At 39.5% G+C, this 16438-nt stretch overlaps 1 protein-coding gene across 6 annotated transcripts in view; it reads left to right on the forward strand.

Annotated features, from left to right (window-relative positions):
- GTF2I (general transcription factor IIi) overlaps positions 1-16438 on the forward strand; it is a 1956122-nt gene that overhangs the window by 1442283 nt on the left and 497401 nt on the right. For all 6 annotated transcript variants that reach the window (XM_044054149.1, XM_044054150.1, XM_044054148.1 and 3 more), the window contains one exon: positions 11173-11231. In XM_044054149.1, coding sequence (XP_043910084.1) covers positions 11173-11231 — 59 coding nt within the window. The remainder of the gene's footprint in view (positions 1-11172; positions 11232-16438) is intronic.

Raw genomic sequence — 16438 nt, forward strand, 5'->3', positions numbered from 1 at the left:
TTCGTACGGAGTTACATGTATTGGTAACATATCTAAATAAGACTGTAGATTTTTTTTTTTTTTGAAGACCCATTGCTCTTACTACTATTGGAACTATCTAGGTATCTTTCTTCAACATTGCTCTTGTTTCTGCCTGCAAATCCTGATAATTTATGACTTTGTGCCCCTCTCTATGCAGGATACTGTGGTCACTGGGTGTGGCAATTTCAGTGACCAATGCTACTTTTGTCTTTTCATGGAACACTATAACTGCTTTTCTCGCATGTATCTTTTGAACTGTTGGTAATGGGTGATCCCATGTGATGTAGCCTTCATCATTTTCTGTGATGCTTTGTGACTCATGTTTCCAGTGTTTTTCAGCCACTTCAATACCACAATGTTTGCACAATCCTCAGTGCAACAGTCTTGCCACATTATTATGCCTTTCAGTATACAGTCCTTCTCCCATTAGTATGTCAGAACCAGCAACAAGGTGTGCAACTGTTTCAGTTCTGTTTTGCAAAGCCTACGTTTTCTGTTTCTTCCACATGTTCAATGGACTTTGTAAACCAGCATGTATATAGCCCACTATCTAGAGCCGAATTCGCCTCTCCTTAATCATTCCTGTATTTGATCCTGATCAACACGTGGTTCTTCCAGGAGGTTTCTGTACTTGCAGCTATATTTATACATTTTCCACATTTCTTGCCTTTTCATCTGATCCTTCACTTTATATTCGTTCTTTTGTTTTTTGGCACATTCAGTTGCTGCCTGATTTTTATCTACTTCTGGTTTGATTGCCATTCCCGTTTGACACCAATATGCTTCTGTTAGACTAAGCAGAGAAGTCATTTTAGATTTATTCTCCTCATGTTTCAAAACTTTCACTACATTTGGGTCTTGAGGTCACCAGATGTGTGCCATCCTACAATTGTAGATCTATACATGTAATCAATTTCAAGGTGGCCCATACCTTCTTTGGAATGGGGAATATGTAATCTTGGTATGCACTGATTTTTATAAATCATTTGATGAGCATGAAGCATCCTCCTTGTTTTCCTATCTAATCTATCCAAAACCTTTTAGGGCCAGTCACTCACTCCAAAACTGTAAGTTAGGACAGGAAGAGCAAATTGGTTTATAACTTACATTTTGCTCCTAGATGTCAGTGCTGTTTTCTGAATTTAGTCTTCTAAAATATTCCTTACTAAGTTTTATTCACATTTGTTCATGTTTTATTGTTGATCTTTCATCAATTCCCAAATATTTATAAACTCCTTCTTGCTCAAGTTGTTTTATATCACATTCTTGTCCCAAACTGATGGTTTTGTGGTGCTGCAGCTTTCCTGCTTTAAAGGTACTTTTGAACATTTATCAAAACCAAATGATATCATCTGAAAAAGTTTTGACTACTTGCAGTTGTGCTTTCAGTTCCTCATCTGATGAGCTGTACAGTTTTAAATCGACAGAGAAAATAAGTCTTTACACTTTGTTGTTTTCTAGGTGCCAAATTATAGCCAGACATTGGTAACCCCCAAACTCAAAAGCGGTAGTGTTAGAAGACAGAGGATGCAGAGAAACATTTTCTGCTGTACCGGAGAAACTGGAAGAAAGAGACTGTGTTAATTTTAAGCACAAATAAGCAACTAGACTGGTATTCCATGGCAGGATTTGTTAATTGAAAATACACACCATGTGTATGCTCCAAACCTGGCCATGAGAAAGCAGTCAAGAGATGCATTAGTTAAAGATACGGTCATACCAGCAGAAAGAGTTGATCATGACAAAATTGTGGCAGAAGGGCAAAGTATTAAAAATTGGAGACAGTAGTGTTTGTGGAAAATGATTATTCCCTGTACACCAGGCAGAAGTGGAGCAAATTTATTCCAGCAAACAGGGAATGTCATTAGGCAAGTGCGAGATTCAAGCTGTTGTGCCCAGCTGTCTTCACAATATCTTTTTCTGGAGGATTCAAGTCATTTTTTGATGCACAACAGACCAAGAAGGAAATACAAAAGTTTGTCCAAAAAAGTGAGCCATCAAACAGAAGGGGACCGTTTGTTTCATTCTTCTGATTATAAAGCTCATAGAGACTTTGCCAGTGAAACATTTTCCAGTGTTCCAAAAGAAAATGCTTGAGAGCCCAGATAAAGCACAGGAGTCGAGTAGATGAATTGTGAGTACCTTGGAGTTGAGATGAACAGAAAGAAGACCAGCAACACTGGAATTGGTAAATAAATGTGGGACTATAAAACATGAGTCACATTTGTGAAGTATGTCTTTACAAGAAAAGGTGGCCGAGAAAGATTGGACTTTTGTTGACTTTGCTAAACTTGTGGTGGGACTGAAAGGCATATATTCCATTTCATGCCATTAATTGTGGAAAGACAATAAAGGGGAAAAAGTAACTAAGTAAAACAATTTTTAAGTGTGTTTGTGTAAAACATTTCATGATATGAATTGTGTGTTAGATAGTAAATCATTTTCAGGGATTGTTGTATGTCATAAGATACTAAAGTGAACAAGTACTTTTTTTTCTTTTTTTAATTATAAGACATGTGGACAGTATAATGTAAAAAGAGAAGAAAGCCTGGACAAAAACATGTTAACGTTAATATGCTGTAATCTTGGCTTATTTAGGTGGTAGATTGGGGAGTAAAAGTGCACTGATAATATATGTAGAGCTAAGATGTTTTTAGGTTCATGTGTAAGTACTAAGCTAGCTGACCTTGCTGACCATTTTAAGCATAGCCATCTTAACTTCTTGTCCTCAAAATAACCTATCCCATTTGGTTATAGATTGGCCTTACCCATCCCATGGATGATAATTGTATATTACCCTTAATGAGAATGACTGGAATCTCACCATAGTTAGTTTGGGGGACCTGTGCATGGGATAAAGCATTTAGGAGCTGCATCTGTCCATTTGTAGTACAAGGGACAGTGCTGGATACATTTTCTGTTTCCTATCCATAAATCTATGTTGCACTTGGACAGGAATTATCTTTGTTTTATATGGATGGGGATTCTGTTCCATAGCAATGGTATTCTCTGTAAAATATAACTGTGCCTTGCAAGCTGTTCTGTTGATGTTGTAGAAGAGGTTTAGAAACCGAAAATTTCTGATGCCATTTGACTTGCTGATGTGCACTAAATCACATGTAATCACTTTTATTTTACTTTTGCATGGTAAATGTATGGCATAATGTCCTTGGCTTAATCTATTAACACTTTTCTTTTGTAAGCATGTGGGCTTTAAAAATAAGAGAGTACTGTGAATGTAATGAAAAGTTTTCCATTAGCAAATAAATAGTGTGAATTGAGAAGTCTGTTTTCTGAATTTAGTTGAGGGCAGTTGTACATTTTGTTGCGTTTCCATGGAGATAAGCTGACTGCAGGTACAGGCAATAAATGTTGAGTATAATGGGTATCATTTGCTGAGAGAATCATAAAATTAAAAGGTAAAATGGAAAGCAGCTTAGTAAAAATAGTTTGAAATTATTGAAAGTGAATAAGATATAGCAGCATTCTTGGTACCTAAATACTTCAACACATTTACTATAACAGTGTATAATATATTTTTATTTAAAGATGGCCAGTAGACTTTCTGTTAGGGCTAAAAGTTTGTTTTCTGAAAGCGAGCATTTTGTTTTTCACATCTGGGAGAGGAATAAAGATAAGACAAAAACAGACAGCAATTATAAGAAGGAACACAGTCTGTGTAACATGCCTTAGCATAGATAACCTTAATTTTAGGTAGGTAATGCGTGTGGGTGCAGATGTCAATTTGGGCAATTGTTCCGATCAGGAAAGTTAACCTTCATTATGTAAAGATGTGCATATTTTTTTGTGTTTAATAGGTTATGGAGATGTTCTTGGGAATGCGGTGGTTGTTGTTGCTTGAGGATTTCCAGAAAAATAAGTCTTTTGAAATGTGACATAGGTTCAGTTGGAGATGACAAGAAGCTGCTGTATACTGGATGCATGTAACACAAAAGCTGAAAGTAGACATTAAAAAAAAATGTAATGTATAATAGGGGGGAATAATAATTTTTTTATCATAACGGCTACACTATCCATATTATTTTGGAATGTGAATGACCTCACAGGTATAGACAAAATGGAAAGAATATTGAATTATATTAAGAAATGCAGCATGCAAATAGCAATGCTACAGGAGATGCATTTGGAAAGAAGAGAGCATTTAGATTTCATAAAGTATTTCAGGATGGATATTCAATAGAATATCAGGGACAGACAAAATCAAGAAAGAGCACAAATGGAAATATTTATGAAAGACTTAATTATGCCAATATTAGAGGAGATGTCATAAAAAAACGGTGAAATATAATCAGTCTGTAATGGTATTCCTATGGAAGTTTGGAAGCTAGGAGGGAAGAAAGTGATAAAGATCTGTAAGGTTTTGTTTAACAGTATTTTAAAAAGAGGGGAGGCACCAACACCCTGGAAGAAAGCTGTGGTGCTTGTGATACCGAAAGACTACAAAGACTCATCATACACCACTTCATATAGGTCCATTCCAATTTTAAACCATGATTATAAATGTTTGACTACAGTAGCTAAAAGAATGGCAAGGGTCTTGCTAAAATTGACAGATGTGGATCACTGTGCTTTTGTGGGGGGGAGGCAAGCATTTGGCAACATTAATAGAACAGTGGGGATCCAGAGGGAAGGGAAATGTAATAAAATACCACTGCAATTGGCTGGTCTTGATGCAGGAAAAGCATTCAACAGAGTAAGTTGGCATTGTATGAGTAGGGGAGTTGAAGCCCTTTCCATTCTCTGATACAGTAACAAGATTAATTAGGAGGATCCATGTAGGGTGTAGGGATTGGAGGTGAAAATTATCATGGAAGGGTTCATGTCTGACAAACTGGGTCTGAACAGAGGAACCAGGCCAGTGTGTCCTCTTTCCCATATCTGGCAAAAAAAATAATGGACTAGAAATTCAAATATATAATTTACATGGTAGCGTTGTCGCCTCACAGTAAGATGCCATCTGGTTCGATTCTCAGCTAGAGCGTCTTCTGCGTGGAGACATGCGTGAATGGGCGTACTTTCGTTGAAGGGTGTGCGTTAGGGATGGAACTCAGTACGTAAAAATCAACTGCCAATCATTAGCGGACCGGAGTTCCGCTGTGGCGACCCCTAACCGGGAAAAGCTGAAAGACACAACAACAACATGGTAATCAGGAAAAGTTGACTTTATTTACAGACTGTATTATTTTGTACCTGATAAAACCAGAAAAGGACATCTCAGTGTTGTGGAACATTTTGAGACCATTTCAAGTCTTTTTGAGATACAAAATTAATAAATATAAAAGAAACTATAAAAACTACTACCACTATAAAAGGCTCACTTACTGTGTCCAAAGTAAAAATTCCAGCAACAAACGAATAGGAAGACACAGAGACAGCTGATATATCCAGTTCAAAACTTTTACTGCGCTTTCACCAAACAGGCATCATCAGGTATATTACAAAAGCACTAACAAACACACCCCTATTTATACATCTTATATAAAAAACAGAGCAGGTATGTGCCTAGCGATATCATTATCAGTTCTAAGGACACCCCAGTGTTTCTTAATGTATATAAGAACAGTAGGTCACTGAGAAGTAGATTGTGTTACCCAAAGGATGCAAGTAGGAATTCTCATTTAGATGGAACTAAACCATGTGGTCATTGCAACTGGTGTGTATATATTGACAGCAGTTGCAAAATTGAACATCCTGACCAAGGTAGATGTTATAATTTCACAACAGCAGCTACATGTGATACCTCACATATTGTTTATTTAGCTCACTGCATTGTATGCAAAAAGTTTTACATAGGTAAGACTGACCGTCCCTTCAGAGAATGCATAAGAGAACATATCTACCATATGACTAAAGGTAATGTGGTTAGTGCATTGGTGAAGCATGTTTTGAGTACTGACTCTAGTCATGGTTTCAAATTTTTAGTAATTGCTAGGATTTATGAGAATGTGAGGCAGGGTGATATACGTGCTAAGACAGAGGATTTGGAATCCTCATGGATAGTGAGGTTTAGGGCTGATGTAGGACATGGGCTCAATGAATCAGTTCCATTAGTACCAAAATTAAAGAAGAGACCCCTAAGAAGGTAGTTATTAGTATTGAAGTATAGTTTTAGTATGCATTATTTATGTATGTTTTTAAATTAAATATATGTCTTTTATATGTGTTGTGTCTTTAAATTTGTGGTTTTAAATTTGAATTTGTATCATGTGACATTTGATGTATAAATAGGGGTGTGTTTGTTAGTGCTTTTGTAATACACCTGATGATGCCTGTTTGGTGAAAGTGCTTGTGTTTTGTTGCACTGCAGTAAAAGTTTTGAACTAGATATATCAGCTGTCTCTGTGTCTTCCTATTAGTTTGTTGCTGAAATATAAAAGAAAGGCTGTAACTGTAAGTTATGCACCCACACATGAATTGGTTCAGCAGTACCCCTAATTATGGGGACATAATAAAATAAAGTATTTAGGAGTATGGATTAAAAAGGATCGTTATTGCAGCTAAAGGATACTTAGGAAGAAACAAAAGATAATACAAAAACCGAGAAACTGGAAGCTGCTGTTTATGAATATGAATAGCAAAATAAAAGAAGTGAAAATTTTAGTCCCTTTAGTTTTATGTACAGGTCAGGCATATTTTTATCAACCAGAGGTGAAGTTGTGGATAATTAGTAAAGAATTGAAGGAATGTATCTGGGATGGGAAGAGGGCAAGGGTTAACTGGGATAAGTTGATCCTTCCAATAAAACAAGGGGGTTTAGGATTACCTCATTTGAAGCTATGCAGTTAAGGCCTGTATACACACAACACAAGCAGATATGTAGAATTCGAAGTATAAGGGATGATGATGATGAAGCGGGGGAAATAAGGAAATGAGCAAATGAGCGGGAATCTGGATGCAGATTCTTAAGGAGAACAACAGCCATAGAGAATATTATATTCACAAAGTAGCAGAAAGTATTCTATAAACTAAACCAACAAGAGACTGGAGAAAGATTTTGCGGATGGAGGATAACTGCATGTAGGCGTAAAGGGAATAAGCAAGAGTGTGCTAGAGTTTACTGGAGAAAACTGGCAAATGAACCAGTGTTGTGGGAGGAAATAATTATAGAGGGAACGGTAATAGAATGGGAGTACGTCAAGCAGAGATTTGGACTGCAGGCTAGAGACTGCCTTCTATACCACTCAACATGTTAGTGAAAACAGCTGGACAAAGACTAAAATTATGGGGGGGGTCAAAGGCACAACAGTGGGGACAAATTTATTCCTTTTATGAACTTTGAAAGTTGCTAAAACAACCTGATTTATGTTTGCATGCATTTCTGAAGGACATAAGAGTCTGAAACTCAGATGCATATTCAGCCTTCAGTAATTTGCCGAAAATCTCAAAATGTGACAGACCAAACATATGAGGTGAAATCTAGGCATTCTGCAAAAATCTGAACAAATTAAGAGATATGCTGCCTTCCCTATCAGGGATTGATGTCAGAGTATAGGCAAAGAGATGGGGATAGGAGGATCCTAAGTGAAATACCTGTTTTTAGTTGAACCTAGAACAGAAGCTGCTGTTAAAAAGGTTCAATTAGTAGAACACATAAAATATTGCAGAATAACCATTAAAACCTGTCAGAAGAGGTTAAAAAAGATTGGGAAGACAGATTGGATAAGCAATTTACAAGGAAACAATGTGAGGACATATGTATGGGTCCCAAATATGCAGCAAAGTCTAGAATATTTAAGATTTTTGTTTGGAAGTATTTGCATAGGTATTTTTATAAGTAGGCAAAAATTGCCAGCACCAAATTCAGTGTAGAGGAAAGCCTGTTGGCTGAAACCGGTCTGGGTGTATACTAATTACATTTAATAAAACGTTTATATACTTTATTCAACAGCCTTTTGGATGCTTTTTGATGCTCTACACTGAATTTGCTGCTGGCAATTTTTGTCTACTTGTATTATTTCCTGCCTTGCATCTGGGTCTTACTTGCAGAGAATTTCTTCTTGGCCTCGATAGGTATTTTTATACCCAAAGCAAACTCCAAAGAATTTTTCCTCAGGTAGATACCAAATGTTGGAGGGTGTGATGAGGAAGAAAGACGTAGATGCCAAATGTTGAAAGGTGTAATGAGGAAGAAAGAGGTAAGTGAGGAAATGTGTATTGCGAGTGTAATGAGTTGGCTGATTTTAAAAGTTCCCTACTGAGTACTCTGTCAGAAATATTGGGTGAGAAAATGGCGGTAACTAAGGATTTTTCTTTTTTTAGCCTGGATAAAGGGCCTGAATTGCTTAGATATAATCAAGCTTTAAGTTTATTTCTCATGTCTGCCAAAAGAAGCAATTACCAGAAAATGGAAGTTGGAGTTTTATCCAACTGTGTATTTGAAGTCTTAAATATTGTAACAGACAGAAAAGAACTGGAAGTGGGATCTTTACAAAGGGGCAGGAGCAAATTACAAAGAAAAAATATGGAAATTGTGAGAACAATACATACAGAGAGGAGGCAGAGTGGAGTTTTGAGGAGGGAGGAGGTGATGTTTAAGGGAAGGCAAGGATTGAGAAATTTATGTAATGCTGGATTGATGATAGTTATTCAAAAAAATAGATGTGATGTCTACTGTTTGTAACTGGGAATATGTTAATATGGTTATTTCATACAAGTGTATGTTTGCCTATCTTTTAAGTGATAATTTAATGAAAGTCTAAAAAAGAAGCAAACGGCTGAAGTCAGGGAAGTGCAAACCTAATATATCTGAGGTAGTACAGCAAGCTGATGTAAAGTTCATACCTGAACCAGTGTTGGTGCTAAACATTCCATGTGTCATCTGTAAAAGATTATAAATGAGTGTTGTTATCTGTCTTGAGGTAAATGGATTGAGTGCAGCACAGAGATTGTCAGTATTTTATACTTTACTGGTAATCCCAAATTTAAAGCTTCAGCGGTTGGATTATGCGCTGATTATTCATACCTTGATTGAGGTTTTTCAACGGATGCCATTCTTGTTACAGTTCCCCCCTTTGTTTTTTTTTTTGTGATAACACCAGTTTATGATGGTTCTATATCTGCTGCGGGTACTTTTCCATTATCGGGGTAACAGGTCTAATGAGCACTTCAACTAAGAAGTGGATAATGTGGTTAAAATGTGTTGTATAACATTGGAGGAATTAATATGATTTAAGTCTTATTTACCATGGGTATTGTTTTGTAAAACGATCCTTAGCAGTGTACGTGTAACAGCCCATTGTGGAGCGGCGAGGACAGTCGTCTCTAAGGCTTAAAATGAGAGTCACTTGACAGGTATAGTTATTGTAGTAAAATTTGTTAGGTGGTTGCATCAAGTTGTTTATTTTCTTCTTGAAAACGCGTTGGGTCCCCCAACCGGCAATCCTTGTTGTCAGTGTTCTGATTAAACCCATTTTTAATACAATGCCGTCACACAATTTTAGCTCATAGGTTGGACGTAAATTATTTCTGTAGAAAGTGTCTGCTTCACTCCGCTGTCATTCCCCTACGAGTAAGTAGATGGGACAGTCAAATCCTTCTTTTCCAGTTGTGAAAGGTGTTGCACTGTGGCAGCTTACAGAAACCACATCTAGTTTGTTTAGTTGACTGAGCTGATGCTGTTTTTGAGGGTGGTCTTGGGTAGGAGTTGTGAATAAGGTTGATTGGTAGAGTAGAGGATTGTGGGGCATGTTATAGTGTTATATAAACTACTTTTTAATAACATAAGAAAGTGTTCGTCTTTCTGAACCTTTGTTGTGACTTTAAAGCTTAATAATACGGTTGTAATACCTGGAAGGTTGAAAAGCATGCTGATAACTATATAAACCTAAGCAGATTAATATTCAGGCCTCTACACTTTGGCACAGTTAAACAAGGGTAGTCTTTCAAAGCAACCGCTTCCAGGCTAACCGCTGTGTGATCATTGTGTGTTGCCCCGATAATGGAATAGTACCCTACTGCTTAAGCAACAAAAAGAGAAGTTTTACAGACTTATCTCACCAAGCAGTTGCTTTCGTCTAACTTTAGACAGAATTATTGGTTTGCAGAATTTACAAAGGAATCATCTCTTTGCAGCAACATTTGATCAAAGTCAGATATGGCCATTGTTAAGATGAGAAGGTCATCCTCAGTTTCTCATTAGTTTTTTTCATTCTTCTGTATGGGGCTGGATTCACATTTCATACTTATTTAAAAAGTCATCAAATTTTCTGTCACTTGTAAAGTAATATATCTTCAAACATTATTTCATTTGTACGGCTTCAGTCATAAACTGGCATGACAAATGAGGTTAGTTTTTCTATTTAGGATCTGTAGAGTGTTCAGAGATCTCAGTGAGATTGCACAGGCCCTTTAGACAAGAAAGAAGAAAATGCCTTCCATTTCCTCATTCAGGTACCCATGGCATTACTGCTCTTCCAGAGTTTTTACTCATTGAATTAGTTTATTACAGGTGGAGGAAAACTATTTTCTGTCAATGTCAGGGTTTCCATTTCTCATTATCTCACACAGTGATAATGTTTGTAATGAAGCACTGACAAACCCCTTATTTCCTTGTCTTAAGAAAAGCAAGGTCCTCTGGCCGCCATGTTCATGGTAAGGGCTTCATATAACTTTTTATTTATATTTCTGTGTTTGTAGAACAGAGTAAAACTGTTATTGCACTGGAGAAACTATAAAACATCTACTTTTCATGTCAGATGGAAGAAAAAAGTCACCTTGCTACTACAGCATTCCTTGTTGTGCAGATATTCGCCTCTGGGGTTTCTAATAGATAAAATTTTAAAAGATATAGTCCTTTTCTAATTCTCAAGGTTTTGTGTGCTACACTTGAAGAATATGACAAGATTTAATAAAAATCAGTTTGGCAGTGACATATGTTGCACTTAAGAAAAATGTCATAATTTTGGTGGTGTATCCTTTACAGGTTGTGACCTATTTTAGAATTGTGGCTACTTTGCCTTAGTTGCTACCTACTAGATGAACCATCCCAGTCTTATGAAAAATAATGACAGTTATTTCCTGTGTTTTACTTAGGACTTTAACTATATGTTTTGATGTATATGAGTGTGAATCTGCTGATTAATGCATTATAAGTATGCCAGTCTGTTCTTTTTTTCTGTCTTGCTCTTATAGGCCTGAATTAGTGATTTCCCATTTACCTCCTGGCTTGGCTTCACAAATAAATACTGAAGGTAAGGCATTGCTACGTAAAATATATTCCTTTGTTGATATGGTATGTATTTATTGGTTTTTATGGACATTTCAAGAGTTTATTGACAAACTGTTGCCTTACCTTGACATGCCTTCTCTAGTGGACGAGATACTTGTATGGTTCCTTCTAATGTCCTCTCAAGTGGCTGTTCTGAATTCTTTAGCTTACCCTGTCACAAGGTTCTGGCATGGTTTCACCTCACTGGGGATTAGGGATGTTGTTCACCCCCTTTTTTCCCAGATGTTGTTCGAGTTTCACTGTTGCAGTCATTACACTTGGGTTATCTGCCTGCAGGTAGCCCTCAGTCGGCCCGATTACCAGAGACTTACTATTTCTGCGTCAGATGTTGTCGCTCCAGAACTGATGTCAGGTGATGTCCTTCATGGATGCATCTGCAGTCATAACAAGTGGGTTGTCCTGTCGTCAGGCAGCCCTGCAGTCGGCCGGATTCCAAAGTCCGGGTCCGGCTTCGGCTGATGTCGCACTCCACCCGACGTCATCTCTGTTGGTCTTCGGGTATAAAAGCATCAGCCAACGCCATTTTCCTCAGTCTTTCTTGCCGCGTGGCGCCCGAAGCAGAAGCTGTTCGCAAGTGCCGGTCGGTCGGATCCAGAGATTACTTCTACGAATACTACTTCAAGACTTCTAAAGTTAAGTACCCGTTGGGGACTCTTTCTTGCCTCAGCCGATGTCAGAAAAAGTTAACAATTGTTTAACCTGTGGGAAACAAATACCTCATAAAGATTTCCACTCTTACTGTCTGCCTTGTTTAGGCCCAGCCCACGACGTAGCAGCCTGTTCGGCCTGTGCCTCTATCAACCGACGACGCTTAGGCGTCGGTCGGAGTTTGCAGAACAGTTTTTCGGTTCTGATTTTGCGTACATTATGCCGCCGGATCCTCCGACTACCCCAAAAACGCAAAGATAAAGACCGACACTCGCGGTCCGCGGTTTCGCCGAAACCACGGTAAAGCAAACTGCGAGTGTCTCGGTTTCGGCCGAAACCGAGAAAACTGATCAAAGTACAGCTGAACCTATTCTTACAACTGAGGCCCCTGCTACAACTCTTGAATCGACCTCAGAAATTTTACCCACTACGGTGGTTGACTTATCAGACACCATCCCCTTGGATGTCTCTACCCCAGCACGTGGTGCTGCTAGGCCTCCAGCTGCCATGTCCATTAAGGCCTTCGCCAGGGCTAAAGCAGCCAAGACTACTAAAACAGTGCCTGTTAAACCCCCCACATCCAGGCCCTCTTCTATTTCTCAAATGCTTTCTTTGGCAGAAGATTTAATTTCTTTAATTAGAGGATCTCAATCTCACCCAGACAGGGCCTCTCAGCCCCCAGAGAAGAGACCTAGGGCAGAGCCCCCTGAGCCAGTGTCTTCTGATGATTCTGCTGATGAATCAGACATAACTGACCAGCCTGAGGCTCCCTTCTCCAATTTTGAAGATTCTGATGCTGAAGAATCCATTCCAGCTGCTTCCCCACCAGAAGAATTCTCCTTTGGGGAAACCTTGCATGCCATGCGAGAACAGTTCCAATGGCAGCAACAGGATTTTTCAGACTCCAGAAAAAGACTTAGGACCTTTCTGCACCTCCCACAGCACAGGCCCTTAGCTATACCTCCTGTTCTCTCTGTGGTGGATGATGCTTTCAATGATGTTTGCTCCGCTCCAGATTCTTTACCCCAGCCCCTGCCAAACCAGACAGATTTTACAGGGTGCCAGATACTCATCACCACCTTTACAAGGCCCCACTTGCAGACCCAGAAACTATATCCCAGGGTCCCAAGGCAGTAGCCGCGACCACAGCTAAAACCCTATTCCTTCTGAAAGGGAAGCAAGGTCATTAGACAGATGGGGTAAAAGGTCTACACTTCAGCTACTCTCTCAGCTAGAGCTTTAAACTGTCAGTTTCACATGATACAATACCAAGAGTTTATGCTTGATCAGTTAACTAAAAACTAACCACTGATGAATCTCTTGATAAGAAATATGTATTAGAGATGGTAAATAACATACAACAGGTTAGCAACCATTCCTTAAAATGTGGCTATGATGCACTGGAGGCTTCATTTAGATCAGCCATGACAGGCACAGTGATAAGAAGGCATGCATGGCTAAAGGAACAAGCTTTACCGGATCATGTTAAAGCTAAGTTGCTAGATGCTCCTATGGACAAGACAAGTTTGTTTGGTACACCTGCCCAGCAGGTTATGAAGAAAATGGAAGAAAAGGCAAAATCTGTTCAAACTGTTAAAGATTTCTTGCAGGTTCAACCCCAAGGTTTAGCAGGAACTGGCCTGCCAAAATTGGTCCTTTCCTGACTCCACAAAATTTCAAAGGGGCAGGAATAGACGCTCCAGAGGCAGAAACCAATCCAGAGGAGGTGCCTACAGAGGACGACAGTGGCAAGGTAACAACAGAGGCACAGACACAGCCACTGCCACTACATCAGCACAACCACAGTGACTTAATCCTAAATCCGCCTACCAGGGAACAAATAGCAGCTCCTCTAGGCGGAAAGTTAACCTTATTTTCAAAGAACTGGCACTACATAACAAAAGACAAGTGGATTTTACAAACCATAGATCAAGGTTACGGTTTCACTTCCACACTTTACCAGTCAAAAGAGGAATGCCAAATCTACCTCCAAATCAAAAACAGAGGCTCTACGCCAGATAATGGAGTTAGCAAACATGAGAGCTGTGGAAAGAGTGCCAACAGCAGAACAAGGAAAGGGGTTCTACTCCAGACTATTCCTAGTTCCAAGAAAGGAAAAAGTTGGAGACCAATTCTCGACCTGTCCACCTTAAATACATACATCATTGTCCCAAAATTCAAAATGCTGACCCTACAGCAACTTCTTCCCATGCTGGGCAAGGAGTCTTGGCTGGTAACTCTAGATCTCAAGGAGGCATACCTGCACGTCCCCATTCGACCAATCTGCAGAAGATACCTCAGATTTCTTGCAGGATCAGAGCACTATCAATTCTCAGCATTGCCCTTTGGCTTATCTACTGCCCAGAGTATTCACAAAATGCCTGGCATCAGTAATCGCCCATTGCAGACTACAGGGAATTCAAATTTACCCATACCTGGACGACTGCCTGCTACAAGGGGACAACAAAAGCAAGCTGACAACAGATTTACAAAGGGTCATTTACTTGCTACAAGGACTGGGATACACAGTCAATTTACAAAAGTCAAGGCTGATACCATCCCAAACAAGGACATTCTTGGGCTGAATTGGACACAGTACAACAAATGGCATTCCTGACTACAGAAAAACAAAAGAACTTCCTCTTTACTTCTTGGCACTAACAAAACTGAACAAGTTAACAGCAAGAAAAGTTCTGCAGGCCTTGGGCTTCATGGCATCATGCATAATCTTGGTCCCATTTGCCAGACTACATATGAGGAAACTACAGTGGTACCTAAAGAATTTATGGTCCCAACACAGACACAGTTTAGAAACAGAAATCCCACTAATTCCATGCTTAAAACAGGAGTTCCTATGGTGGGCTCAGGCATGCCAGTCAAACCCAGGCCTACCCTTTCGCAGATGTCAACCAAGCCAGACCATCACAACAGACGCTTCAGACCTAGGATGGGGGCCCACATGCTGGACAAATGCGTGCAAGGATTGTGGACACAGGATCAACTTCACCTGCACATCAATCTAAAAGAAATGCTGGCAGTAAAACTGGCAATCCAAAAGTTCAAACCATTTCTCAAAGAGGGCCAGTTGATGATAAGGACAGACAACACCACAGTCATGTGGTACATCAACAAACAGGGAGGCACTCATTCATACCCCTATGCAGAATGACCTTGGAGCTGTGGACCCTGGCACTCAGCTACAACATTCAGTTACAGGCAATATTTGTACCGGGAAAGACAATACTCTAGCAGACATATTAAGCAGAACCACTCGGATGCCCACGAATGGAAGCTGCACCGGACATCTTCAAGACCATCTCAAAGAAATGGGGAATGCCACAGATAGACCTATTCGCATCACCTCTCAATCACCAGCTCAAAAATTCTGCACAAGGACATTCCACCCACTAGCATGGAAAGTGGACTCACTCTCCTTCAACTGGAAAGGCCTAACAGCATATGCATTCCCACCTCTTCCTTTGATACACAAGGTACTACTAAAAATCAAGGAAGAACGTCCAAGGATAATCCTGATAGCTCCAAACTGGCCAAGACAACACTGGTACCCACTACTGAAGAGCATGTCTCGGAAGAAAATGTGGCCAATACCTCTGATGCCTTTGATGTTAACTCAGAACAACTACAGCATCATACATCCAAACCTAAAAACGCTGCAACTGACTGCATGGAACATCACATAGCAGCAGCTAATCCAGAACTTTCCCAAAGAGTTAAAGACATTATTCTTGAAGCACGCAGACCTTCAACAAGAAGGAACTATGCTGGAAAATGGAAAAGGTTTGTCATTTGGAGTACGGAAAGAGGAAAAGATGTGTCAAACATAGATATGCCTAACATTCTGGAGTATCTGGCGAACTTCTTCATTCAGGCCTGTCCTACTCCTCCATCAAGATACATGCATCAGCTATTTCAGCAGAATACAGCTTTGATCCACCTGTTTTTCGCACCCTTTGCTCAGGCAGTTCCTCAGAGGAATCAAGAATGTAAAACCTCCAAGGAAACCACCATTACCAGCTTGGGATTTAAACTTTGTGCTAGAAAAGCTGACACTATCACCCTTTGAACCAGCAGCAACAGCAGACCTACAACACCTGTCATGGAAAACTGCTTTCCTACTGGCAATTACTTCAGCAAGGAGGGTTTCAGAACTACAGGCCTTAATGGCAGTGCAACCCTTCCTAATCTTCCACCAAGATAGAGTGTCCATGAGGACTAATCCTACATTTATGCCCAAGGTGGTATCCAGAGTGTCTTTAAACCAGGCAATCCACCTACCTACCTTCTTTCCCAACCCACAAAACAGAGGGAAAGAATACTGCATACCTTGGATGTACATAGACAGCTACGCTACTACTTGGACAGAACAAAAATAGCAGAAAGACTGACCAACTTTTTGTAGCCTATGCAACAGGAAGGGAAGGAAAAGCTATTTCCAAACAGACAATCTCCAAATGGATAGGAAATTGCATACGATACTGTTACTCCTTCCATGGAAAACCA

Source organism: Protopterus annectens, chromosome 13.part0 (assembly GCF_019279795.1).
Source record: "Protopterus annectens isolate FY-2018-M chromosome 13.part0, PAN1.0, whole genome shotgun sequence".
NCBI classification, from domain to species: domain Eukaryota; kingdom Metazoa; phylum Chordata; order Ceratodontiformes; family Protopteridae; genus Protopterus; species Protopterus annectens.